Source organism: Sus scrofa, chromosome 18, assembly GCF_054392235.1.
Source record: "Sus scrofa isolate SSC_HxYL_T2T_F1_AM1 chromosome 18, Sscrofa_HxYL_maternal_Yorkshire_Landrace_v2.0, whole genome shotgun sequence".
In the NCBI taxonomy this organism is placed as follows: Eukaryota; Metazoa; Chordata; class Mammalia; order Artiodactyla; family Suidae; genus Sus; species Sus scrofa.
Genome location: NC_139400.1, coordinates 63,216,006 through 63,235,650, shown reverse-complemented (window position 1 = coordinate 63,235,650; position 19,645 = coordinate 63,216,006). Strand labels below are relative to the sequence as shown.

Below are 19,645 nucleotides of genomic sequence, written 5' to 3'. Positions count from 1 at the left end.
TGTGGTGCCGTGGCTTAGGGAGCCGGCACTGTCACCGCGGTGGCTTGGTTCGCTGCTGTGGCACCAGTTCAGTCCCTTGCCCAGGCACTTCCATGTGCCACCAGCGCAGCCGAAAAAAAAGAGGGTGCTTATAAGTGTTTCATTGAAATTTTGGAAAGAAAAAACAAAAGAATATTTCCTGTAATTTCATCATTCTGAGAAACAATTAGTGTAATGTCTGTAAGTTTCTTTCCAATCTGCATATTTATATATAATTATTGAAAAAAAAGAGACTATTGCAATTACAGGTTTATTCACGTCTTAAACATATGTTGTGTTTTGAATATTTTCCCATGTCTTTCAAAATTCAACTAAAATATGATATTTTATTGTGTAGTTGTCACATCCTCCAGTGTTTCTCTATAATAAACTAGATTTACTTGTACCTAAATCTTTACCTCAAGAAATCTTTCAGCTTCTTCCTTAGGATAAATTCTGGAAGTGGAATTACTGCATCAAAGGGAATAGCCTTTGTGAATCTCTTGATACGTATAGGCAAATCACTTTTTGAATAGTTTAAACAGTTTTAATTCTTATTAACATGGCATGAGCTTATCTATGTTGATGGACTGTTAAGAAAAGACTTAATATAAAAATCTTAAAGATGGTAGTGAATTTATTTATTTTTGTTGACATTGTAGGGTGCTGGCAGGACCTTTTGCTACTATGAATTTAGGAGACCTTGGAGCAGAAGTTATAAAAGTGGAAAGACCAGGTAAAACCATTGCTCTCTTTGAAACATGCCGATGAGCTACTAAATGTTTTTAATAGTTTTTAAAATATCCATGTACCTTATGTAAGGTGAGAAGAGCACTGAAGTGAAGTGACTGTTTCCCCTTCTCCATTCTTTTTTTCCCTCTGCAGCTGTACTAATACTAGATTTCTTTCTACTCTTGAAACTTGCCGAGGGCTGAGGCCCAAGTCAAGTCCTTCACATGAACCTGACCATGCAACATGTAATAACCGTGATGTAGCAACACTTGGTGCCAGGCACAGATTCTAAGCCCTTTGCCTGTATGAATTTATTTGATCTTTACAGCAGCCTGTGGGCTGATGTTATTACCCCTAGATTATAAATAAGGAGACAGAGAGGTAGAGAGATCAAGGACTTTGTCCCTGGTCACGTAGCTCGTAAGGGTGTTCAGGCACAAGCTCTGATCCTGGCCCTCTTGAGCCCCACACAAACCTTGCTCTTGAGATGAGATTAGAGTGGGCCTGGGCGCATCCCCTCCCTGTGGGGTGAAGGGAAGGCTGGGCAAGGGGAAGGCAGAGCGGCAGGACTGGGACGTAGATGAAGGAGAGAGGAATGGAATCAGTGTCCTTTCGGAAGAAACCCAGATGCCCCAACCTAAGTCATTCTTTCCTGTTTATATTGAAAACAATATTTTCCCATTTTATAATTTTAAATATTTCGAGGGAAAAAACACCTAGACTAAGATCAACTTTTTTCTTTTTATGGCCTCGCCTGCAGCACATGGAAGTTCCTGGGCTAGGGCTCGAAGTGGAGCTGCAGCTGCTGGTGAGGCCATGTCGGATCCGAGCTTCATCCGCAGTCTACACTGCAGCTTGTGGCAATGCTGGATCCTTAACCCACTGAGCAGGTCCAGGGATCCAGCTCGCATCCTCATGGATCCCAGTCGGGTTCTCCAGTGTTCGCTTTTAGGTTTTCAGTCTGAGAACTTCCCCTTTCTTTCTTTCTTCCCTCGGTCCACCAAATAAACCTATGCCGGGTATACAGTTCCCTTTTTTGGTGCATTCTTAGCACGTTGGTGTTTAGTTCATGTTGTTATTGATAAAGTTGCTTAGGAAAGTGTCATGTTATGTGCCCTTTCTCTCTCACAAGCACTTAAAATGCAGAGTCCAGGTTTTTCCATCCTTTATAAATGGCTTGTTTTGGAAGGTTTCAAAAATTTTATTATTTATTCTTAGCTTCTGTTTTGTTCTCTGAAAGGTTGTATCTATTTTTCTTTGTCAGTATCAGTGGGTAAAGTCGGATGGGCTAATAAATTAATTATGTCATTTAAATGAGATTAGAATTTAAACTTTAACCCATCTTCACAAATTCTCCTTTATTAGGCGGGGCTAGTAATACTTATATAGTGATTAGTTTCTAGTATCAATATTTCAATATTTAATCAGAACTTATAAAACTCTTAATATAAGTGATACTAATTTGTAACTTAAAGTGGTTTTACTTTCTGAGTTCCATCTACGTTGTTTGCCAGTAGCTTTTTGTGCAAAGAAAATTTTTTTTCTGTAACTCTATATTGTTGTCTTTGAATCAAACACAAATATTTTCCAGAATCGTTTGAAGTAGATATCCAGAATAAAATACCCTATTTTTGGAGTTTCCATTGTGGCACAGCGGAAAAGAATCTGACTAGGAACCATGAGGTGGCAGGTTCGATCCCTGGCCTCACTCATGGTGTAGGTTTCAGACGCAGCTTGGATCCTGTGTTGCTGTGGCTGTGGTGTAGGCCAGTGGCTACAGCTCTGATTGGATCCTTAGCCTTGGAACCTCCATATGCCGTGGGTGTGGTCCTGAAAAGCCAAAAAAAAAAACCCTATTTTTGGTGGTTTTAAATTTTTTCTTTGACTCAAGACCTTTGAAGACCTAGACAACTAAAATTGTATTAGAAAATACTATTTTTGGAGTTCCCGTCGTGGCGCAGTGGTTAACGAATCCGACTAGGAACCATGAGGTTGCGGGTTCGGTCCCTGCCCTTGCTCAGTGGGTTAATGATCCGGCGTTTCCGTGAGCTGTGGTGTAGGTTGCAGACGCGGCTCGGATCCCGAGTTGCTGTGGCTCTGGCGTAGGCTGGCAGCTACAGCTCCAATTAGACCCCTAGCCTGGGAACCTCCATATGCCGCGGGAGCGGCCCAAGAAATAGCAACAACAACAACAACAACAACAACAACAACAACAAAAAAAAAAGACAAAAGACCAAAAAAAAAAAAAGAAAATACTATTTTTAATTATTGACATTTGCTGTTTAGTAACTTTTTCTGATTGACTGATATAGGTTTTTAAAATAGATTTATTTATCCTTGTTTTATACCTAGCCTCAGATGCCACTTTATCATACTTGTCATTATTCTGATTTAAATCGTATTTAATGAAAATTTTTTTGGGAGTTCCCGTCCTGGTGCAGTGGTTAATGAATCTGACTAGGAACCATGAAGTTGCAGGTTCGATCCCTGGCCTCGCTCAGTGCGTTAAGGATCTGGCATTGCTGTGAGCTGTGGTGTAGGTTCCAGACTCGACTTGGATCTGGCGTTGCTGTGGCTGTGGCATAGGCTGGCAGCTACAACTCCAATTAGACCCCTAGCCTGGGAACCTCCATATGCCATGGGTGCAACCCTAGAAAAGACAAAAAAAAAAAAAATCTTTTGTAGGAGTTCTCATTGTGCCTTAGCAGGTTAAGAACCGACATAGTGTCGGTGAGGATGTGGGTTTGATCCCTGGCCTTGCTCAGTGGGTTAAGGATATGGCGTTGCTGCAAGCTGCAGCATGTGTAGCAGATGTGGCTCGGATCTAGTGTTGCCGTGGCTGTGGGATAGGCCAGCAGGTACAACTCCAATTTGACCTCTAGCCTGGGAACTTCCATATGCCACAGGTGTGGCTGTAAAAAAAAAACCTTCTGTAGACCCAATATTTTATTTGCACATTTAATGCCAAAAATACTGAAACAGCTGACTTGCTTGTCAAAAATCAGAGTAATTTTTTCTCTTCAAATTTGCCATTTATTAAATCTAAGACTGCCAGTAGGCTATTTCTTCTGAATTTTGACTGTCAAGGGCGGGTTTAAGGGAAAGAAGATATGGAAGAATGTCGTGATTTACGTGAACAGGGAAAGACTTCGGGCAGAGTTCCAACAAGCTCCTGTGGCCCCTCTAGGCTGGCGATTCCACGGAGTCGAAGTGACCTTGTTTAGGCTCCCGTGAATGTGTATGTGAGTAAGCCTGTTGGTTTGAAATGTCTCATGATGTTGCAGAGTTGAATAGCTCATACTGTCATTTTCAGGTGCTGGTGATGACACACGAACTTGGGGGCCACCTTTTGTGGGGACAGAAAGTACTTATTTTCTCAGTGTTAACCGAAACAAAAAAGTAAGACTGTTACCCCCCTTTCCTTTCTTTCTGTAATTGTCTCGTCATAACAAAGCCTTTGATAGCCTCATGGCTAGTTGCAATCCTCTTTTTGTAGATGTGAAATTTTAAATAAGGTGAAAGTTTATTTTCTTTTACTTCCCCACTTACCAGATAGAAATGGCAGAGCTTTTTACTAATTTTCCTTCTCCATTAACTTGAAACATTTGATGAGAATTTATAATGGTTTTTCCTGGAAATAACTTTATTAAAAGAGAAATGATTTGATTCGTTACATTTGTTATTCTTTTAGAGGTGGCTAACTTGGTATTATTTGAGAAATCCTTACTATAATCCTTGCTATCTTCCTAACATAATCCAAATTGTGAATAAAATCAATGAAGATTTAAAAATTTCTTCATGAGGAAAATGCATTTACTTTAAGAGGAGAATCTGTGAAATGAATGACTCTCTTACTGCTCTGTCAGTGATGAGAAGAATCTTTATGATGCTATTTTAATGTATATATGCATTTTAATTTTTAGAGTATAGCCGTTAACATCAAGGATCCAAAAGGGGTGAAGATCATCAAAGAGGTACAGTATACGTACAGTATACGCTCTATGGAAGACATCTTGCCGCGTGGGTTGTAATTAGAGACTTGAATATCAGAGCGAAAGTCTTTCAAAACGTTACTTTATTGGCGATCTGTAATTTTGCTGTAAAGGCTAGTTAGGAGTTTAACTTCGCTTTAGTAATAAGTGTGATTTGCTTTATAACTTCTCGTGTAAGGTGTATAGTGTTCCTCTGCAGTCTCAGAGTGCTCCCTCGTGGAGCTAGTGTCTATTGGCGGAGTGCTGCCTCTGCGTCAGACCTTGGCCTGGGCGCTTGACAACACTGTCTTCTCAAAGCTTCACAGTTGACCTTGCCAATGAAGTATTCAAATCCGCATTTTCACAGGCGGTGGAGGGAGTGAGTCTCAAGGGGCTGGAGTGATTCTCTCAAGATCACAAGGGAGGAGCTGGAATCAACCCTGGGTCTACACCACTGCAGAGCCCAAGCTCTTTCTAACACGTATTCAGGTGGCCATTGTGTCCAGACCTGACCTGGGCATCTTCCCTGAGGGGCCGCATCCCCTAGTGTTCTACTGCCGAGATCCGAATCCTGCCTTCTCTGCTTACTGGCCGTGTGACTTCAGACAGATTACTTCTTTATGCCTCAGTTCCCTTATTACCAAAACGGGGATAATGCACGAACCTATTGAGAGCTGTGAGAATGGAGTTCACACGGTGCGGCCCTAGTCGGCACTCATTCTGCGTTAGCTGTTGGAGTTGCTCCTGATGTGCGCGAAGTTGGATTCATTGTGTGAGATGAAATTTGTCCGCCATCCTTGTTAAAATGTGGAGTCTAGTACAGTGGATGTAAATCTGTTTTATTAGGGAACCATATCCCCAAATTTGTTTTATATCAAAGTATCCGTTTTAGCTCCAGTGCTCTGGTGCTGCTTTCCTCATCTGTCCAGCTGAGTGAAAGATAATGTCTTCTGATTATTAAGCTCGGAATTAATGACCATCCATTTTGGTTCTGTTGGATCAATCCAACAAATTTAGAATTTTACGTGATATGTTTTGAACCCAAAGCTTGGTAATTGTTCTGATCTTACTGCCCTGTTTTCCTGAATCTTTTCTGTAGCATAACTCACTGAAGTTTACTTGTTTTTTTTTTCTTTTTCAGTTGAAACTTAGTTTGCCTTTTCTAAATTGTTCTCCGTATTGTCACCCACCCTGTCTTTCTGTGGTGGCTGCCCTCCCCTTGGACCCAATTCCCACCCTCTTCATCCTCAGCCCCCCCCCTTTAATCTTTTCCGTGGCTATTATGATGATGATGCTGACGATGAAGCATCTAGGAGATTGCTCTTAATTCTTTCTGTTTTATGTTTCTCACTTTCTTCAGTGTTCATGTTCCTGCTTCTTTGCTTCCATTTTAAAACATTCCAAAAGTTTATCCTGAATAGTGAAGGTTTTGGATTTGATGTAACAAATGCTTTACAGTTTCATTAGAGTTTTTCAGTGGGGCAGTATTAGGTTGAATGCATAACTCTTACTACTAAGGTATATTGGAATATTTTAGGCCTACATCTATAATACTAACCAAATGAATTTGCTGGGACTTCTTCACTCTCTTTGGTAGTGGCTGTGTCCTCCACCAGACTATAACAATTTAAAATTGTTTCATCCTGGACATGATTTCTCTTCCTGTCTTATTGGTAACAAAAATATACATTGTAATTTGTATTAAACTTAAATAGATTGTCTGGGGTCATTATTCATATCTATTGCTTTTAGCCAGTTATGCTGTTCCTAAGTTATGTATCTTACCTCCTAGAAGAAAAATTACTTTTTGCCTCTTCCTTTTTATTCTTTCTGGCGTGGATTTCTCTTTTGGCCTTAAGAGAAGCAAAGCAACCTCTGCATTCAGAACTTTGTGGCTATGATTGCTAATATAATGAGTCTAGCTTATAGAAACAGTTCCAAAGTATTGTACAAAGCAGTCAGCCGGATACATGAGAGTTCCAAAAAGGATGACTCTTTTGTCAACCTAACCAAAAACAGGTTGTGTAAAAAACAAAACTCTGTTTAGAAAAGTCTATTTTTGTGGCAACATGATTTGATAACTCCTTAACATGTCACCTATTTCAAATAATTTCAGATTATTTCAAATAACTCTTCATTAATTGACAGTGACAGTATCCACATTGTGGGGAGGAATCATGGCCAGTAGCAGTGCTAAGGGCTTTATTTTCCTCCATATCTTATTATGAAAAATGCAAACATGCAGAAAAGTTTGAAAAACGAGTATAATGAACTCTCATTTACCCTATTCCTAGATGCCTCCGTTTTAACATTTTGTCCTTTTTGTTCATTTACGTATAAATACATGTGGCATGTGTGTGTGAGTGGAAGACATTGTGAAACTTTGCTCTTAAATCTCCTTCAGAATACATCTCCTATGAGTAATGACATCCTTTGACATACATGTTAAATTACTTTATGATTTTTTTTTTCCACTGATAAATGTAGTTAAAGGACTATCATCATGTTCCCTCTAGTTCTGATCTTGCTCATCCATCTTGCTCATCTGTTTCTAAGTTATGTCTAATGAGGACAGCTTAGAGTTAGGTATTCTGTGTTTCAGTTGATTTCAGTTTTTTTGCTTGTGAGTAAAGGGGAGATTTTTTTTCCCCCAGAAGAAGAGAAAAAGATGGGGGTTTCTCTGACATGAAAAATTGTGCTTGTTTTTTATTGTGGGCAGGATTCTAGAATGGATTGTCAGGGACCTTTGAGCCCCTGGACGAGGAAGAGGTGATCACCAGTAGCACCAGGGACAGGTCTTCTCCCCCAGCCCCACTTTATTTCCTAGTAGATCCTTGTGTCAGGGAAAATTCGGTGAAGCATTGGCCTCCACGGAGGTGGCTGACCTCTATAATCCTTGGAGATGGTGTGGATCCATCACCTCAGGGAGGCTTCTGATGTCTCTGATTGCAGCACTCCAGTGCTTAGAATTTTAACAAGTTTCTGGAGTTCCCATCGTGGCGCAGTGGTTAACCATCCGACTAGGAACCATGAGGTTGCGGGTTCGGTCCCTGCCCTTGCTCAGTGGGTTAAGGATCTGGCGTTGCCGTGAGCTGGGGTGTAGGTTGCAGACGCGGCTCGGATCCAGCGTTGCTGTGGCTCTGGCGTAGGCCGGTGGCTGCAGCTCCAATTCGACCCCTAGCCTGGGAACCTCCATATGCCGCGGGAGCGGCCCAAGAAATGGCAAAAAGACAAAAAAAAGAAAAAAAAAGAATTTTAACAAATGATTTAGCTAATGCTTCGGGAACATACATGATGTTGAAACGGGTAAGTATCTCGAAACAGAGAGGGAGAGAGAATATGCTGGATGGCGGAGTCGCTCAGAATCAATGTCTAGTAAATATGCGGTTGCCTGGGGGAGGGAGGAGGGAGTGGGATGGAGGGGACTTTGAGGTTAGTAGACGCAGATCGTTGCACTTGGAATGGATAAACAGTGAGGTCCTACGGTACAGCACAGGGAGCCATACCCAGTCTCCTGGGATAGACCATGATGGAAAAGAATATGAAAAAGGAAAAAAAAGAATGTATATATATGTATGACTAAGTCAATGTGCTGTATAGCAGAAATCAACTGTAATAAAAAAATTATAGCTTGTGTATACTTATTTAGAATAAATACTTATAAAATAGATAAAAGGATAACTTCTGTGCTATACACCTTTCTAGAGATATTTTGTCAATAAATATTATAATGTGTACATATTGAATTCTTGGGTAATCATAAAAAGCTACTGGGCATCTTTATATCAGTAGTTCTTTTTAGCTCTAAGCTCAGCTTTCCCATATTTTTCTTGTGACATTGAAGAGCCAGACTATATGTTCCTCTGGGCACAGCTTGTTTTAACTTAAAATTTTTTTTTTCTCATTAAGCAAGTAATACCTGTTCATGGGCAAAAAGATTAATATTATAATATGTCATATTAAATCTCTTTATGCCCTTATTACTCGTTTTCCCAATAAACATGAGATAATACCATGTATATTGTTTTTTATCTGTTGTTTACTTTGTACATTTTGAGTAGTTTTCTATTAGCATAACCTATTCATTATATTTATGTTCTTGCCTTATTGAAACAGTGAATTTGTGAGCCACCTGAATACTTTATGTGGATTGGAAATGGGATTTATGGAGTTCCCATTGTGGCTCAGTGGTAATGAACCTGGCTAGTATCCATGAGGATGTGGGTTTGATCCCTGGTGTTGCTCAGTGGGTTGAGGATCCTGCACTGCTGTGGCTGCGGTGTAGGCCAGCACCTGCAGCTCTGGTTCAACCCTGAGCCTGGGAAACTCCATATGTCACAGGTTTGGCCCTAAAAAGCAAAAAAAAAAAAAAAAAAGGGAAATGTGATTTATGATTCTATAAAAATCTAAAAATATGAATACCCTACATAATTAAATTTTTATTGTGGTATAGTATATATAACAAAGTGTCATTTACATCATTTTTACTGTGCAGTTTTGTCACACTAATTACTTTCATGATTTTGTGCAACCATCAGTGCTGTGTATTTCCTATATGTTTCATCACCCCAAACTCTGTATCCATCAACCAGTCGTTCTCCACCTCCTTCTCCCCTCAGCCTCTGGTAACCTTTCATTTACTTTCTGTCTTTATGAATTTCCCTATTGTAGATCTTTCACGTAGGTAAAATCATATAGTATTTGTGCTTTTTTGTCTGGTTAATTTTATTTAGCATACTTTTGTTTTGGGTTTTTTTTGGCTGCACTTGCAGCTTATGGAAATTCCAGAGCCAGAGATTGAATCTGCGCTGCAGCTGCAGATCTTGTTTCTGACAGATACTGACTCACTGGGTTATGGTTTAGCAGTTTTGTTTTTTTTTTAAATGGTTCATTAAATACCTTTAAGACCCATCGGAAAGGAATCACCTGGAAAGTGCGGAAGTAGTTCAGAATCATGTTTAGGCGTATTGAGTGTCTATATGGACATTTTGGAATGAGGACCTTGATGGAATGAGAATGGAGCGTAGTCAGGACATTGTATTTACTTTTACTGAAGGGGGTTAAAAGGTATTCTTGAATTATTTTATGTACTTTGATTCTGTTTTTTCTACCTGAGCTTCTGAGGGTGTGTTCTGCCCAGGCCGCGCAGCCTGGAGATTTCTGTCGTTTACCGTGAGCAGAAGCCATGGGATACCATGGCGTTAACTGGAAATTTTAACAGCCACTGTTTTGGGGCAGTAGTAGCTCAAGTTAGTGGACCAGAGCCTTGGTGCTTGTCTAATTATATGTTGTAATTCTACTTTTCCTGTGATTTTTCTGGGCTGTTCCCAAGCGAGAGTCAGTTGTGTTTACTGAAATCGGGATTCTATCATGTGGGGATTTGTTGAAAGCTTGCAAGTCCCTTAAGACGTTTGACTCATCCTCCCTCTTTCTTCAGCTCGCAGCTGTTTGCGATGTTTTTGTGGAGAACTACGTCCCTGGCAAGCTGTCTGCCCTGGGCCTGGGGTATGAAGACCTCCACGAGGTGGCACCGCACCTTGTCTACTGCTCCATCACAGGTACTCGCCCCGCCCCGGTCGGGGAGGGGGTTTTCCAGTTTCGGGGGTTCTCTCTGGGTATAAGAAACCTCTTGCCATTGCTGGTTTCCTCGGAGTCGCTCTGCTCCCCCTTCCTGAAGAGCCATTTTAGGTTGTTGAAAATTACCCATTAGGAGTTCCCTTGTGACTCAGTGGAAAGAACTCACAAGGATGTGTGTTCAATCCCTGGCCTCGCTCGGTGGGTTAAGGATCCGGTGTTGCCGTGAGCTGTGGTGTAGGTCGCAGACGCGGCTCGGATCCCGTGTGACTATGGCTGTGGTGTAGGCTGGCAGCTGTAGCTCCAATTCGACCTCTAGCTGGGGAAACTCCATATGCCACGGGTGTGGCCCTGAAAAAAAAGAAAAGAAAAAGAAAAAGAAAAAAAAAAAAAAACGGTAAAGAATATTAACCTAAATGAACATTTTTCATGTATTTATCAGCTATTTGTGTTTCTTCTGTAAATTGTCTGCCCGTGGTTTTTTTTTCTTCCAATTTTCCTATTGCTATTTTTCAGATAGTGACAGAATACGGTTACTAACTCATATAATGAATTTCAGGCAAAATATTAGTTGGCTTTTAAGATAACACAGGAACTCAACATATCACTTCAGTATATTTACAAGTGCTGAGCTCAGTGAAGGACAAGAGTGCTGTAAAGTCTTCTAGATTGTTCAGCCCTTGATGGTGAACTCTGTGGGTGTGTTTAAGCTAAGGGGGAAAAGAAGTCATTGTATTAGTTATCCTTACGTACTTGATCAGAACTTAGCTGTTAATTAGGGGTACAGTCCTAAAAAAACTGTTAATTAAAATTACATTAATAGCTTTTGTCAGAATAATTCATAACATTTTCAGACTTTTTTTTTTCTTTTTAGGGCCACATGTGTGGCATATGGAGGTTCCCAGGCTAGGGATCAAATTGGAGCTACAGCTGCTGGCCTACACCACAGCCACAGCAACACAGGATCAGAGCCAGTCTCTGACGTACACCACAGCTCACAGCAACGTCGGATCCTTCACCCCTGAGGTGGCCAAGGATTGAACCCGCGTCCTCATGGATAATGGTCAGATTCGCTACCGCTGAGCCACAATAGGAATGCCACATTTTCAGATTTTATTAATTCATCCATCAAATATTTGCTGCAGGCCTGTGATCTGCCAGGCAGTATTCTAAGGTTCTGGGATGCCACAGCAAATAACACATGTTTATGCTCTCAAAAGAGATTTATATTCTAGGTTAGGGAGATAGTAAATACATAAACACATTCTTTTTTTTTTTTTTTTTTTTTTTTTTTCTGTAATTGAGTCCAGTAGTGACAAGATCTAAAGAGAGAAATTAAACAGGGCAAGAGGGATGAGGTGAGGAGGTCTGTTTGATACTGGGAGCTGAGACGGTGAGCCAGGGCTTCATTGACAAAAGGGACATTTAAGCAGAGACCTGAATGGAGTCAAGGAGTGAGTCATAACGACACTGACAATGAGCATTTCCAGCAAGGGGAAGTGCCGGTGCAAAGGCCCTGAGGCAGGACTGTGTGGGGCATGGTGCACGTTGAGGACAAGCAAGGATGGCTGGAATGGAGTAGACGAGGAAGGAAACCAGGGAGATGGTGGTGAGTAAGGGAGTAAAGGGCTCGTGGGCTGCGTTTAAGAAACTGGGCTCTTACTTTGAGTAAGAGTGTAAGCTAGGAGTTCCTGTGGCACAGCAGAAACGCATCCGACTAGGAACCATGAGGACGCAGGTTCGATCCCTGGCCTCACTCAGTGGATTAAGGATCCGGCATTGCCATGAGCTGTGGTGCAGGCAGGCAGCTGCAGCTCCGATTGGACCCCTAGTCTGGGACCCTCCATATGCCGAGGGTTTGGCTCTAAAAAGACCAAAAAAAAAAAAAAAAAAAGTGTAAGCTAATGGAGAGTTGTAGGTGGAGGAATGGCATGATTTGATGTATTTTTATTTTTATGTATTATTTATTTATTTATTTTTTGTCTTTTTTGCTATTTCTTGAACTGCTCTTGCAGCATATGGAGGTTCCCAGGCTAGGGGTTGAATCAGAGCTGTAGCCACCAGCTTACACCAGAGCCACAGCAACACAGGATCTGAGCCGCGTCTGCAACCTACACCGAAGCTCACGGCAACGCCGGATCCTTAACCCACTGAGCAGGGCCAGGGATCGAACCCGCAACCTCATGGTTCCTAGTCGGATTCATTAACACTGCACCACGACAGGAACTCCTGATGTATTTTTAAAAGGATCGCTCTGGCTGCTATTGCAGACAGGCTGCGGAGGACAAGGGTCGAAGTAAGAGAACAATGATGCAGCTGCTGAAATGGGCCTGGAGAAAGATGATGGGGCTTGAAGTAGGGTAGTCATGGTGGAGGTCGTTCCAGGGCAGTCGAATTCTGAATGTTTGGTGAGACAGGTGGGCAAGATGTGCAGACGGATGCGACGCGAGGCGAGGCTCAGAGAAAGACTAGCGTTAAGGATAACTCTGAGGCTTTGGCCTGAGCACTCGGAACAATTGCAGTTTTCAGAGTCGAGTGAGACCGTGGAAGGAAGTTTGGTGGGAGAATGTCAGGAGCTTGGCCTAGTCACGTCTGGAGCCTTGCTTGAGGTCCTGTTAGATAGTCAAGGGGAGATGCAGAGTAAGGGCTTGGCTCTCGGAGTCAGGAGATGTGAAAGTGCAGAGTTATGACAGATACACGGTATTCGAAGCCTGAATTCGGATCATTCGCAGTGTGAACGTCGCGAGAAAAGGGAGAGTCTGAGCGTCTGAGCCTGGTGGGCTCCAGTGACTTGATGTTTATAGATGACTCAGCGGCGGCAGTGGTGGGGGAATTGTCAAGAGGCGGGAGGAGGACCTCCTGGAGGCGAAGTGAAGAAAGTGTTTATTTTCATAGTTTAAGCAGAAAAGCAGATATGAATTCCTTGGATTTCCTAAGTTCGCCACCCTTGCTCTCACAGCACGGGCTTTGCCCAGGATGTTACCGCTGCTTGGAACACGAATCCCCTGCCTCGCCTGACGGCTCTCTCTTTGCCCTTCATCTCGCCTGGGGTGTCACTGCTTCTGCGCAGACTTTTTTTCTCGATCCCTGAAGATTGGGTTGGGTGCTGTCTCTCTCCCACTCTGCATTTCCTCTTTGCTCGTCTGTCTCCCTCACTATCCTGCAGGCTCTTGGTCTAGTCCCAGTTCCACCTACAGTGCAGAGCACGTGGTAGGGAGTTTCTTTTTTCTTTTCTTTCTTTTTTCTTTTTTTTTTTTGCTTTTTAGTACCGCATCCACAGCATATGAAGGTTCCCAGGCTAGGGGTTGAATTGGAGCTACAGCTGCCGGCCTACAGCACAGCCACAGCAGCTCAGGATTTGAGCTGTGTCTGCGACCTACACTACAGCTCACAGCAACGCCAGATCCTTAACCCACTGAGCAAGGCCAGGGATGGAACCTGAAACCTCATGGTTACAATCTGGATTCGCTTCTGCTGCACCACAACAGGAACTCTGGGAGTTTTTTAAATTAATGGCCAATAGTCAGAACTTGGCTAAAGAGTTCAGTGGCATCTTGGGAGCCCTGGGATGCAGGTTCCATCCTTGGCCTCGCACATTGGGTTGAGGATCTGGTGTTGTGGCAGCAGTGACTTAGGTCACGACTACGGCTTGGATCTGATACCTGGCCCAGGAACTCCTTATGCTGTGGGGCAGCCAAAAAAGAAAAAAAATAGATTTTTAAAAGGAACAAAGCAAAAACTTTACTCCTTATATTTCAGTAAATTTACCTTAAGATAGATATCCGAAATGCCTGTTTTACTATAAAAGCCACAAAAATGTTCTTTTAAAAATATTTATTATTCACAAATTTATAGTAACCCAAATACTTCTATTTCTGTGCATTCAGGTTAATTAAGATATTACAGTTCTTTGACTGTGACATATTACTTTAGTATAAATAATGCTTTCATAGTGTAATTATCAATATGGTGATATTTTCATATGGAGTGAGCTAAAATTGCAGTGTTGGACTGCTCAGTATTATTTTACGCAGGATGAAGAGCCCATGATCTTAACTCCTCTGCTGAGTCAGCACAAGAGACAGGTTCTGTACATCGTAGATCTTTGCCACTAGAGCTGACTCTTTTTCAGATGGACTGTTGTGTAGATCTGTAAGCACACTTTTGTTTTTGTGTCTGTATATCAATATTTGTATGTGTGAGAGAGGGATTTTTTCCTTAGAATCTCACAGTCCAGTGGAAGTGTTGATGTCTAAAATATTAAAATAGGTGGTCTATTATCGTCTGAATTGCCTTACTACCATAAAATGCTGCATGACTAATAAATACAGAATCCTACATGACTGTGTTTATTTTTCATTCCCATGAATGTGGGTCAGCTGGGCTTCAGCTGGTCTGGACATGTCAAGTCTGGCTCCAGGTCTCAGGTTGCTCTGATGTGTCTTACACGCCTTGGACCTATGGCTCCCAAGTGCATGGCATCCTCATGGTGAAAGGCAAAAGCACAAGAGAGCAAGCTTGACCTTCCAAGCACACTGAAAGCTCTCCGCTCACATCACATCTGCCAGTATTCCTTTGGTCAAGGCACGTCTTTTGGCCAAGGTTACTGTCAATAGGTGGTTAAACATACTAGTCTGGCAGCAGGAACTACAAGGTCACATTGAAAAGGGCGTGGAATCTGAGAAGGGGGAAGATTGGAATAATGTGTTTATTTCATCATGTCACCCAAATAAATCAAATGCTAATCCATTTGGGAATCCCCCCACTTCCCAGAGTGTCACGTCTGTGACTAACTGCGGTTAGAATCGAGTTCCTCTGGCTCTTCTCTGGCGATTGGAGACTGAAGTTCTCTTCCAGCTCTTAGATCTGGCCCTAAGGTGTTCGTGTGGCCCAGGGCCTTGGAGGCAGATCGTGTAATTTGTTTGTTCTCAGCCAAGGGGAGAAGGGAGATCATGTTCTTTTCGAGAAGAGGTTGGGGAATGAAGGTGATGGGGCGAGTCTGAGTTGGCAGTCCTCCTACTCTGCATCCTTTACAGCCCCACCTCCTGGTGGTCCCTGGGAAAACACTCACACGGCTCATTCTCCTTTCTTGAGAAGGAAACAGATCCAGAACAGCTAAGGGATCTAAGATCACACGGCTGTTTAACGGCCCAGGGGTTTAAAACTCAGGCTTCTTTACTTAGTATTAAGTGCTTCTGGGCTTCTATGCTTAGACACAGATCCTTGTGAAGTTATGACATGGTCTTGTGACTACAAGACGCTGAAAAGTTCTACTTGAGAATGTAGATTTTGGCTCTTCTCTCTCATTCGCTGTTGATCGTATTTGCAGCGGTAGAAGTCATGAACAGATTTGCTCAGCAGGGAGTCTGACTTTCTGCAGATTCTTTTGGAAGCAACGGTTGTTTTGTGAGTCATGAGGTGTTTTTTTTTTTTTTTTTTCCCCATAAAACAAGGGCCATCTCTCTCTTTTTAAAGAAGTTTGATATTCTTGGTAATCAGTGTTTGTTTTTAATCTTTTCGTACGACTGATTAGATCAGTCTAAAGTTGCACATGTTATTATTGGGATCCTAGACTTTCCGGATGTTTCCCAGGGGTAATGATGTCTTGTCAGTGCTTTCCAAGTGCGGATGGTCTGTTCTCACTCCCAGGTTGGCCTAATTGCTGGTGACTGTCATCTCCTTATGGCTGTGAGATTTGCTTTCGTGCCCTCTGACAGTTGTGTGGTCAAGATTTTGCCTCATCTGTGGAGTTTGGGCTGCAGGACAGGGGAGGTAGGACCCCATTAGCTCTGTGACCACAGTTCTCTTATCATTGCAGAAGAAGCTGAGTTTGACCGTTAGGGGGCAGTGTTTAAAAAGCTATACTTCGCTAGGAATTACTTTTTGAGAAAAAATGGTGGTGTTTCCTGTGCACCACTGAATAGAGAGAATCTCTGAAAGGACGTAGTTGTGTTGTTTCAGAAGTACTTTCTTCAAAGAGACTGTTCTCCACCTCTCTGTACTTTTAGAGGTATAATGATAATTTCCTTAATTTAATTTTAAGTTGCACCTTCTTTCCTTTGTGTTTTCTGAGCATGTTATTCATTATAAAAAATTAGCAATAAGAATGCTCTCTGCCACATTTTAAAATGTTTTTTCCTTCATGTTAACTGCATTACTCTTTCTTTCTACAAGGATAAGCATCGTACATTATGTTATTGACTAGACTAATTTTGTGGTAGGAACATTGGGTATATACCCTTTAGTGAAATTTTCTGATTTTTTTTTTTTTTTTTAAGGAAAGGAGTCTGCAAAGTACCTTTTTGAGTTTCATGAATTCCTCAGTGACACTGTCTTAATCTCTATCCATGTATAGACGTATTGCAGGATTCCACTTGGGGTTAGGGCCTCATGAGTAACCTCAGGACTCAACTCAGAGAGAATAGCCCTGAGAGACCCACTCTTTGGGTTTTTTTCCTCTTTTTTAAAAGGCTGCACATGCAGCATATGGAAGTTCCCAGACTAGGGGAGCTGCAGCTGCTGGCCTACACCACAGCTATAGCAACACCGGATCCTGATCCCACTGAATGAGATCAGGGATTGAACTTGCGTCTTTATGGACCCTATGTCAGGTTCTTAAGCTGACTGAGCTGCAGTGGGAACTCCCCACGCAGAAAAAAACCTGAGAGCTTTACTTATGAAATGAGGAATAGCATATGTAAAAACTAAGAAACAAGAATAGCCAAGACAGTGTGAAGGACGAACACAGCAGGTAGATTTGCCCTGTTAGATATAAAGCCTTATTATGCAGCCCTAATAATAAGACAGTGTGATATTGGCCCATAGATAAAGACATGGATCAGTGGAACAGAACAGAGAGCTTAGAAACATACTGGTACATATACGGAAACATGTTTTTTTCAGGGCTTAAAATATAGATCATTAAAGGATAGAATATGAAGTAATCAATGGTAGAACAATTGGTTGTTTTTACAGAGAAAGATACAATTGATTTTCAAGTTTATTCTGTACACTAAAATAATTTTCCAAGTGGAATTAAGCCCTAAATATAAAACATGAAACTTTCTTTTTGGCCACACCTGCAGCTTGCAAAAGTTCCTTGGGTCAGGGATCAAACCCACATAACAGAAGTGACCTGAGCCACAGCAGTGACAATGTCACATCCTTAACTGCTAGGCCACCAGGGAACTCATAAAAAGCAAAACTTTAAAACTTTTAGAGAACAATATGAGAAAATATTTTTATGGCCTTAGATCAGGGAAGAATTTAATAGAGAACACATGAACTACAAAGGAAAAGATTGATAAACTTGACGCTGATTAAAATCAAAACCTTTTGTGCAAAAGCTACCACACACAAAAAAACAAGAAGACAAGTCACAGACACTTGGAAGATAACACAAAGGATTGATAACTAGAATATATTTAAAAAATTCCTTCAAATCAAATAGGAAAAGAGAATTCAATAGACAAACGACCAGGCTCTAGAAAAGGAACCCTGAATGGCCAGCAAAAAGTTACTCAGTCTCGGTGTACTTTAGACAAATACAAATTGAGACAAAAATAATGTTTTATTTCATGACTAAGAGATTGACAGCCATTCAAAGTCAAACCATACCAGGTGTGGATGTAGCCAGGCAAGCCTTGAACGCTGGGGGAGGACTGTAAATTGATTTCCTATTGGAAGGCTGTTTGGCCGGCCCTTTCGAGACTGTACATGAGTCTGTCCTGCGGCCCCAGGTTCCCTTCTAGGTGCGATCAACGTAGATGAATTTTACAAATACAATTTTTAGTGAAAAAAATTGCAAAAGATGATATACAGAGGAGTTCCTGTGGTGGTGCAGCAGTAACGAATCCGACTAGTATCCCTGAGGACACGGGTTCGATCCCTGGCCTTGCTTAGTGGGTTAAGGATCCAGTGTTGCCCTGAGCTGTGGTGTAGATCACAGATGCAGCTCGGATCTGGTGTTGCTGTGGCTGTGGTGTAGGCCGGCAGCTGTAGCTCCAATTCGACCCCTAGCCTGGGAACCTCCATATGCTGAGTGTGCAGCCCTAAAAAGGCCAAAAAAAAAAAAAAAAAAAAAGAGGGAATAGAGAGAATGACATGATTCATATACAGTTAAAATCGTATGAATATTATATATTTTTGGTATTTCACTGATAATGTGATTAAAATATAAACATGTGCATGGTAATGAGACAATACTGAACTCCAGAGAATGACTGCCCCTGGGGAGTGAGCAGGGAGGCTCAGGGACAGGAAGAGAGACACACAGGACTCGGCTCTCTCCGCCCGATGATCCCACGGCAGGTGCGCCTATGTGTTAGTGTTCAGGGCACCCTTTTCTGTTTGGACGGGCAGCAGCGGAAGAGTCGGAAATGCCCACGTGATGTCCTCTCTCCTTCTCTTCCTTGCCCCCCCCCCCCCGCCCCCGCCACTGCGACACCGGGACACATACTTCTTGAGCTTCTGTCGATTCCTGGCTGAGTTGAGTGTACAGGGCGGATAATGCAGACCCGGGGCCTGCCTTTAAGGAGTTTACAGCCTGGTGTCAGAGACGTTTCATGAACAAATGAAAAATGGAGCGTGGCACGTCCTGACAGGTTGTGCTGTTACGGAAAGACCAACACCGTGGGGAGGTTAATAGAGGGGCAGATGCGTCAGGAAACGGGAAGGTCAGGGAGGGCCTTTCTGGGGAGGGGACACTTAGCAGAGCCAAAGTGTCCTGAGGAGCCGGCCACGCGCCGAGCCGGGGGGGGGGGGGGGGGGGGGGGGGCGGGGGTGGGCGGGGCCTCGGGCGGAGGGAGCACCCTCTGCGAAAGTAGGAAGAGGCCTGGGGGAGCTGGCGTGCCTGGAACAGAGTGCTTGCGAGGGCGCGGCGTCAAGGGTCCGGGTGCCGTGCCTGCTGGGAGAGGTTTGAGCCGTAGGGGATGTGGTTGAAATCACGTTAAAAAGAGTCTCGGAGTTCCCGCCGTGGTGCAATGGGACATGCGGTGTCTCTGCAGCACCCGGAGGAAGGTTTCATCCCGGGCCAGGCGCTGTGGGTTTACAGGATCCCGCCTTGTCGCAGCTCCAGCGTGGGTCGCAGCTGCAGGTGGGCTCTGATCCCCGGCCGCGAACTCCACATGCCGAGCGCCGCCGAAAAGGAAAAGAAAAGTCTTTAGGAGCTCCCTGGCGTTGCAGTGGGTGAAGGCTCCCATGGTGTCCCTGCTGTGGCACGGGTTCCACCCTGGCCTGGGCGATTGCGTATGTCATGGGGGTAGCCAAAAAAAGAAAAAGAAAAGTCTTTAAAAAGGGGTAGGAATCAAGTACTGATTGACCCGTCGAAGAACTTCATTGTCATCATTGAC

The 19,645-nt window shown here is 42.8% G+C and overlaps 1 protein-coding gene across 22 annotated transcripts in view; it reads left to right on the top strand.

Annotated features, from left to right (window-relative positions):
- Positions 1 to 19,645, top strand: part of SUGCT (succinyl-CoA:glutarate-CoA transferase) — a 643,257-nt gene that overhangs the window by 12,949 nt on the left and 610,663 nt on the right. For 18 of the 22 annotated variants that reach the window (XR_014833261.1, XR_014833262.1, XR_014833260.1 and 15 more), the window contains exons 3-6: positions 681 to 754; positions 4,064 to 4,149; positions 4,674 to 4,724; positions 10,159 to 10,279. Coding sequence is in view for 16 of the 22 variants with exons in the window: in XM_085004898.1 (XP_084861024.1) it covers positions 681 to 754; positions 4,064 to 4,149; positions 4,674 to 4,724; positions 10,159 to 10,279 (332 nt within the window). In the remaining 6 variants the exon portion in view is untranslated. The remainder of the gene's footprint in view (positions 1 to 680; positions 755 to 4,063; positions 4,150 to 4,673; positions 4,725 to 10,158; positions 10,280 to 19,645) is intronic. The other 4 variants (XM_085004905.1, XM_085004903.1, XM_085004907.1 and 1 more) reach the window with 1 other exon arrangement.